Raw genomic sequence first — 8,634 nt, forward strand, 5'->3', positions numbered from 1 at the left:
CGTATGCCGCGGGCCGGCCCTGGCACTTTGAATGAAAGTTCTCAGGATGTGAGATATGTGTGAATCAAATCTTCCTCTTCATGGCAGGGAGTCTCAGGAGTTTGTGGAGAAATATGAGGGAGCTTTGGGGAAAGGGAAAGGCAGGAAGCTCTACGCTTACAAAGTCATGATGTCCAAGGTAAGAAAACCACAGACTGGTCTGATATCACCATCTATTCTAGTGAATATATGATGCATTTTGCAGGCTGTTCTCATTAAGCATTCGTACATAGCTATGAAAAGTAAAGCTATGTAACTGCTGGTATGTATATGCAGCATGTAGCAGTATGTAGCAGCATATTGACTGCTGCTGTATAAGAGCATGAAGTAGTTAAGGAGAAAACGCAAGACTTTCACCCAGGAAACAGGTGTTCATGTCCTGAAGAAGTTAAGGAGAAAACACAAGACTTTCACCCAGGAAACAGGTGTTCGTGTCCTGGAAGAAGTTAAGGAGAAAACACAAGACTTTCACCCAGGAAACAGGTGTTCATGTCCTGAAGAAGTTAAGGAGAAAACACAAGACTTTCACCCAGGAAACAGGTGTTCATGTCCTGGAAGAAGTTAAGGAGAAAACACAAGACTTTCACCCAGGAAACAGGTGTTCATGTCCTGAAGACGTTAAGGAGAAAACACAAGACTTTCACCCAGGAAACAGGTGTTCATGTCTTGAAGAAGTTAAGGCGAAAATACAAGACTTTCACCCAGGAAACAGGTGTTCATGTCCTGAAGAAGTTAAGGAGAAAACACAAGACTTTCACCCAGGAAACAGGTGTTCATGTCCTGGAAGAAGTTAAGGAGAAAACACAAGACTTTCACCCAGGAAACAGGTGTTCATGTCCTGAAGAAGTTAAGGAGAAAACACAAGACTTTTAATTTTTTGGGCATTTTAGGCCTTTATTTATAACAGTGGGACAGAGGACAGCTTAGACTTGAAGGGGGAGAGAGAGGGGAGAACGACATGCAGCAAAAGGCCGCAGGTCAGGGTTGAACCCGCAGCCGCTGCATTGAGGAGTACACCTCTGTATATGGGCGCCCGGTCTACCAGGTGAGCTAACCAGGCGCCCAGTTCCAGTGTTTTAACACAAACCACCATCTTTTTCCTCAACTTAACTAGTCGTTTTGGTGTCTAAACTTAAAACGTAACTGTCACCAAAATGCAATCTAGGGTCTTTTTGTGAATGTAACCGAGTCAAACTTTCGTTTAAAACCATAATTAGGACAGAAGCGCCACTTTTAAGATTCACCATATTTTCGTTTTCGGTCAAATGGCCTTTTGAATGGGAGAGGTGGGGGCACTATTATGATCGCATCAAAATCACTATTTTTAAAGCACTAAGAAGGCTCGACACAACATGAGACTTTGCTCCAAGTATCACCAGGGGCTCTACACCTTAACGAAAGCATTGACAACATTGGTTGTGTACCCAGAGTTTACTAAAAAGAAAGGTTTTGAACAAAACGACGAATTATCCGTGCAGCTCTCCCATTCAAAAGGCGAAAAACGAAAATACGGTCAGTCTTAAAAGTGGCGTTTTCATCCTAACTATGCTTTTAAACGAAAGTTTGACTCGGGTACATTCACGAAAAGACCCTAGGTTGCATTTTGGCGAGAGTTACGCTTTAACTGTCGTTGCTGCATGACTCTCACTTTTTGTTGGCTAAACTCAACTACCAACGGCCTATCACGGTGCTCACTGTCACCTTTCCTCTGCTAAATTTAACTTTTGTGTGACCGTAATTTTATTGGATATCATACAAATTGTTGTGCATAAGTTTTCGTACGATATCATACAAATGTTCTTAAGAATACGTTGGCATTTTAATGTAAAAAGCAAATTTCTTTCGTAGAAATGGATGAAGTTTCAACGGGACTTTGAAAACTTCAAAACTGCCTGCATCCCATGGGAGATGAAAATCAAGGAGATTGAAAGTAAGTTCCCCTCATAGCCTCAAACTTCACATCTAACATTTAAGACTTCACAGAGTTTTTAAGGAGACTGTTGGGGATTTCCTCCTCTGTGTCCCCCCTTTTGGGACAATGTGTCTGACTCCAAATAAAAGACCTATATTCAATTCAATTTTATTTATAGTATCAAATCATAACAAGAGTTATCTCAAAACACTTTACAGATACAGCAGGTCTAGACCACACTCTATAATTTACAAAGTAAATGCACTGCACTAAGCAGGACGTAGCAGAGCATAACAGGACGTAGCAGGGCGTAGCAGGATGTAGCAGGGCACAGCAGAGCATAGCAGGGTGTAGCAGGACGTAGCAGAGCATAGCAGAGCATAGCAGGACGTAGCAGGACGTAGCAGGACGCAGCAGGGCACAGCAGAGCATAGCAGGACGTAGCAGGGCGTAGCAGGACGTAGCAGGGCACAGCAGAGCATAGCAGGACGTAGCAGGGCGTAGCAGGACGTAGCAGGACGCAGCAGGGCACAGCAGAGCATAGCAGGATGTAGCAGAGCATAGCAGGGCGTAGCAGGGCACAGCAGAGCATAGCAGGACGTAGCAGGGCGTAGCAGGACGTAGCAGGACGCAGCAGGACGTAGCAGGACATAGCAGGACGTAGCAGAGCATAGCAGAGCATAGCAGGACATAGCAGGGCGTAGCAGAGCATAGCAGGACGTAGCAGGACGTAGCAGGACGTAGTCTAGCCTATATATCCCAGTGCATTCGCTCATTTGTTCTCACACTTAATCTGAGCCTGTCAGCGGCAAAACAAGCACTTTTGTGAAGGTATACAAGCTGCACAATTGTCCTATTAACCAATATTGTAGCTTGTTTCACTGACTGCCGACTGCAGCGATCTCGCTTAATACTGGACCAATGTCAAAGATTGTTTGCTCCATCACCCACTTAAAATAAACGATAGTTACACTTTAACAATCATCCCGATGTTTAATCCCTCTGCCTCTTTTAGGTCATTTTGGCTCCTCGGTTGCTTCTTACTTCATCTTCCTGAGGTGGATGTACGGCATCAACATGATCTTGTTTTGTCTGACGTTTGGCCTTGTTATGGTCCCAGAGGTACAAACAAGTCATAATTCCCTGGTATTGCGTCTGTAGTTTTTGCTCTCTTTTATATATTTCTCTCTTTGTTGGAATGCTTTCAGTTTTAAACCCTCCTGAAATTTTTTTACAGGCGTTAATGGGGCGGCCGTACGGCACCATCCCAAGAAAGACTGTCCCCAGGGCTGAGGCGCCCAGTGCCATGGACTTTGCTGTCTTGTGGGACTTTGGAGTCAGTTAATTATACATTTAGTTGTTTTTACATTTGATTCAACTTCATTGTCATTCCACGTGTCACAAGTTCAGAGCAACGAAATGTAGTTAGTGTCCAACCAGAAGTGCTTAGGCAGTGATTAAATAACATATTAAACAACATCTTAACCCTTGCGTTGTCCTTGGGCCAAATTTGACCCATTTTTGGACCGCTGTCACTACCCGATGTGAGTCGAGTGCAGATGTGAGTTGTGCATGCTCAGATTTAAATGGTTTATGGTAGTGAACCAACTTCGTTGTAGGTCCATTTTTATTGTATTGAGATTACAGAAGTCTCTTGTTAGCAGGTTCTTGTCGACTACTTCAGACATTACAGAAGTGTCTCGTTAGCAGGTTCTTGTAGACTACTTCAGACATTACAGAAGTCTCTCGTTAGCAGGTTCTTGTAGACTACTTCAGACATTACAGAAGTCTCTCGTCAGCAGGTTCTTGTAGACTACTTCAGACATTACATAAGTCTCTGGTTAGCAGGTTCTTGTAGACTACTTCAGAGATTACAGAAGTCTCTCGTTAGCAGGTTCTTGTCGGCTACTTCAGACATTACAGAAGTCTCTCGTTAGCAGGTTCTTGTAGACTACTTCAGACATTACAGAAGTCTCTCGTTAGCAGGATCTTGTAGACTACTTCAGACATTACAGAAGTCTCTCGTTAGCAGGTTCTTGTACTTCAGACATTACAGAAGTCTCTCGTTAGCAGGTTCTTGTAGACTACTTCAGACATTACAGAAGTGTCTCGTTAGCAGGTTCTTGTAGGCCACTTGTCGCAAAGTCACGCATGCGCAACTCACATCTTCACTTGACGCATATCGTGTAGTGACACCGTAAATAGGCAAGAGGCCGTAAACTGTCACAGACTGCTGTAAAAACCCTGTTTAAGACCCAGATTCTGAATGCGCTGTATACATGCATCTAATTGCTTCTAAAACCAGAATAACACCGATATATCACACATGTCTTAAATCGGAAAATGCTAAATTCAGAAAAAGGTTATATTCTGAATAGCCGAACAGAATATGCTGTTTACATGACATATATTAAATTCAGAATATTGTCATAACAGTGGAATATTAGTGTGCATGTAAACATACTGTACCCACTGTGCCTGTGTGTCAGTTTACATGTGAAAGATAATTGTTTCCCATCACGTTAACTAAAATCTGCATCCACAGGGTTATGCTCAGTATTCAGTCCTCTTCTACGGTTACTACAACAACCAGCGTGCCATTGGTTGGCTCAAGTTCCGTATGCCGCTGTCATACTTCCTGGTTGGTGTGGGAACGGTGGCCTACAGCTACATGGTGGTCATAAGAACGTACGTTAACTAGGACTCCAGTAGACCCAATCACAATGTTTGTTTCCAAAAACTTCTCGGTAGAAAAGTCCTGTGTCCCGGGGACCAGCAACAACTGGAGATACTGTCATCTCCGTCATCTAAAATGCATGTTTGATGCTTTCATACGTCAACTCTTTGGCTAACGTTAGCATGGAGAGCTAATTTACCTGTTGGGCCACAGACTAAAGAAAAGTACACCACCCAAACTGGCAGTCAGTCCGACAGGTAGAGTTGGGGGACTCAAGTTGCACATTTGAGGACTTGAGACTTTCTTGACTTACATTGATAAACTTAAGACAGATGACTCGAAAGGACTTGACTTTTTATTAATGGTATAAGAGGAAAACGCCAGTAAGAGTAAAAGAACAACTTCTCTAGGAGCGATTTACTTTGTTTTCATCCGTTCTTATGTGTGTAACGACAGAGATGCTCACAAGTCTTTGAGCTAGAGTCTAAATCAAGTCTCAAGTCTCTGAGCTAGAGCCTAGGTCAGGTCTCAAGTCTCTGAGCTAGAGCCTAAGTCAGGTCTCAAGTCTCTGAGCTAGAGCCTAGGTCAGGTCTCAAGTCTTTGAGCTAGAGCCTAAGTCAGGTCTGAAGTCTCTGAGCTAGGGCCTAAGTCAGGTCTGAAGTCTCTGAGCTAGAGCCTAGGTCAGGTCTCAAGTCTTTGGGATAGAGTCTGTCAGGTCTCAAGTCTTTGAGCTAGAGTCCAAGTCAGGTCTCAAGTCTCTGAGCTAGAGCCTAGGTCAAGTCTGAAGTCTCTGAGCTAGAGCCTAGGTCAGGTCTCAAGTCTCTGAGATAGAGTCTAGGTCAGGTCTCAAGTCTTTGAGCTAGAGTCTAAGTCAGGTCTCAAGTCTTTGAGCTAGAATCCAAGTCAGGTCTCAAGTCTCTGAGATAGAGTCTAGGTCAGGTCTCAAGTCTTTGAGCTAGAGTCCAAGTCAGGTCTCAAATCTCTGAGCTAGAGCCTAAGTCAGATCTCAAGTATCTGAGCTAGAGTCCAAGTCAGGTCTCAAGTCTCTGAGCTAGAGTCCAAGTCAAGTCTCAAGTGTCTGAGCTAGTCCAAGTCACGTCTCAAGTCTCTGACCTAGAGTCCAAGTCACGTCTCAAGTCTGTGAGCTAGAGTCCAAGTCACGTCTCAAGTCTCTGAGCTAGAGTCTAAGTTACTCCCACCTCTGCCAACCGGTGGTGAGATGTTGCTGTTTCTAACACTAGATTTGGTTTATTTGTCTACCCAGAAGTTATTGTTGTGTTAGCGACACATCAGAGTGACTCGATCTATACGATTGATTAATCTCCTTTATGTTTTACTGAATCTGTAATTCTGATTTAAAGGATGGCGCGTAACGCAAATGAATCGGGGGTCGGGGACGATAACAGCTTTAATTTTAGCTGGAAGATATTCACCAGCTGGGACTACCTGATAGGAAACCCTGAGACTGCAGACAATAAGTTCGCCTCCATCACCACCAGCTTTAAGGTTAGTACAGCTGATCCACAATAGTTTAAATTTAAATCACCTTCTACATCACATGTGTCAAACTCAAGGCCCGCGGGCCAAATCCAGGTCCTTCGTAGGTTTTGATCCGGCCCGCATTTCATTTTAGGTTTACAATAAATTTAGGCCCACCTATTTTTTGTTGCTTTTTCCAAAGTTTTTGTTTTTTTTTTACATTTTTGACACCTTTTCCAGCGGTTTGTGCACTTTTTTTCAATGCTTTAGGCACTTTGTTTTAACGTTTTTGGCGCGTTACTCAATGTTTTGCAACTTTTCCGGAAGTTTTTGGTGCTTTTTACGATGTTTTTGGCACTTTCTGATGTTTTTGTCACTCTTTCAGACAATTTTTCGGCCTTTTTCCAACTTTTTTGGCGCTTTTTTCAATGTATATTTGCTGCTGGCTAAGAAACTTTTTTGCCTCCCTTTTTTTGGGGCTTTATGAGGTTAGAAGACTACAGTATATGAGACATGCAATAATACAGTCAAAATATTTGACTTTCTCTCTTAAATAAAAGCATGTCCAGTGTTGGGGAAAGTTCACTTTCTACATGAACTAGTTCAAAGTTCAGTTCACAAATTTTATCCTCACCGCCTATGTCATAAAACTGGTTTAAATGATCATACGAAGCCTCCACGCTGCTTTCTGATTGGATGAGTCATGCGGTGGTGAGACACTGGTGACTGTTGCCAGATTGGGTGTTTTTTCCGCTACATATGAAGGCCTGTTTACGGTGTGTTTTAGCCCTGATTTTGACCTGGAAGGCTCTGTAGAGATCTGGCGCCCTATTGGACGAAGTTAAACTGAGAGAGCGTGGCGTTCACAGACACCAGAATGAAGGAGTTCACGGTAACGTTCACCAGGCAGTAATCAGAGTTTTTTTGTGATTGTTGCGGGGCAAAAATCCTTTGGTTATTCGGCACGTTTTCTTAAAAAATGCGATGGAATATGCTATATGATATTTATGCAATTTTATGCGATGAAACTGCGGGAACTTGCAAAAACTGCATTTTAATGAAATAGACAAAAAAAAAGTGATTCCCCCCCCTTCCCCCAACGCCCTGCTTTTCGATGATGTTCACTTTGCGTAATTACATCACTTCATAACGTTCCCATGGCAACAGGGGCTAAATGGCTGCTCTTGTGTGAAGTAAATGCAAAATGTTTCAACTTTCTGCTAAGATATATTATGGGACTTTTTTTGCAACGAAAATCATGCAAGCCCCGCATATTTTGCGCGGAAATTTGCAATTTATGCACCGAAAGTGCGGCGTATTTGAAAAAATGCGCATAAATATTTGGCTGATTATGCGTTGAATTATGCGATTGCATAATCGCTTTTTTCTGGAGGGACTGAGAAATACTCTACGTTCAGTTCACGTTCGCCCAAAATATTCAGGCACAACACTGATCATGTCAATAAACTCTACCTGTCTGGCCCATGTGATTCTCATTTTCTAGCGTGGAAACTAGAGTTTGACCCCCTGTCACTACCCAAAGTGAGTAGAGTGCAGATGTGAGTCGAGCATGCTCAGATTTAAACTGTTTACAGCATAACGTGTCTTACTGAAATTTGTGAAATCTGTAAAATAATAAACGTTTCTCTTTACATACAGTAACAGAAGATGGAAATCTTTTCTAAAACGTGTTAGCTATCTATGATTGTTTGGTTGCTAACGTTAGCTCAAAACGCCATTCAAGTGACAGCCTTTGTTGTGTCTGATTGCTAACTTGTAGCTAGCAGTCATTTCAAAAACGTTTTGGCTCTCTTTGATTGTTAGATTGCTAACGTTAGCTCAAAAAGCCATTCAAGTGACAGCCAATGTTGTGTTTGGTTGCTAACTTGTAGCTAGCAGTCATTTCAAAAATGTTTTAGCTATCTATGATTGTTTGATTGCTAACTTTAGCTAAAAAATGCCATTAGCATATAGTAGGCTACTTGATTGCTAACGTTAGCTCAAAACGCCATTAGCATCTAGTAGGCTACTTGATTGCTAACGTTAGCTCAAACCGCCGTTAGCATCTAGTAGGCTACTTGATTGCTAATGTTAGCTCAAACCGCCGTTAGCATCTTGTAGGCTACTTGATTGCTAACATTAGCTCAAACCGCCTTTAGCATCTTGTAGGTTACTTGTCGCAAACTCACATCTGCACTCTACTCACTTTTGGGTAGTGACACCCCCTTGCTGTTCTACATCCTGTTTATCGCTCCGTCTACCTCTGCAGGAGGCGATCTTAGAGGAGCAGGAGAGCCGCAAGGACGACAACATCCACCTGACTCGTTTTCTGCGCGTGCTCGCCAACTTCCTGGTCTTGTGCTGCCTGGCGGGAAGCGGATACCTCATCTACTTTGTGGTGCGTCGCTCTCAGAAGTTCGCCCTGGAAGGACTGGAGACTCACACCTGGTGGGAAAGGAACGAGGTAGCTATATATACCAGCAAGCCGTTCTCACGCCAAACTCGTCAACATGTCGCCGATTGGTCG

General features: G+C 43.1%; 1 protein-coding gene across 1 annotated transcript in view; it reads left to right on the plus strand.

The window, feature by feature from the left end:
• The window catches only part of tmc1 (transmembrane channel-like 1), a 29,906-nt gene that overhangs the window by 4,522 nt on the left and 16,750 nt on the right, over positions 1-8,634 (plus strand). The window contains exons 5-11 of the mRNA XM_039804051.1: positions 88-178; positions 1,888-1,969; positions 2,967-3,073; positions 3,189-3,287; positions 4,497-4,639; positions 5,990-6,134; positions 8,377-8,571. Of these exons, the coding sequence (XP_039659985.1) occupies positions 88-178; positions 1,888-1,969; positions 2,967-3,073; positions 3,189-3,287; positions 4,497-4,639; positions 5,990-6,134; positions 8,377-8,571 (862 nt within the window). The remainder of the gene's footprint in view (positions 1-87; positions 179-1,887; positions 1,970-2,966; positions 3,074-3,188; positions 3,288-4,496; positions 4,640-5,989; positions 6,135-8,376; positions 8,572-8,634) is intronic.

Source organism: Perca fluviatilis, chromosome 6 (genome assembly GCF_010015445.1).
Source record: "Perca fluviatilis chromosome 6, GENO_Pfluv_1.0, whole genome shotgun sequence".
NCBI classification, from domain to species: Eukaryota; Metazoa; Chordata; class Actinopteri; order Perciformes; family Percidae; genus Perca; species Perca fluviatilis.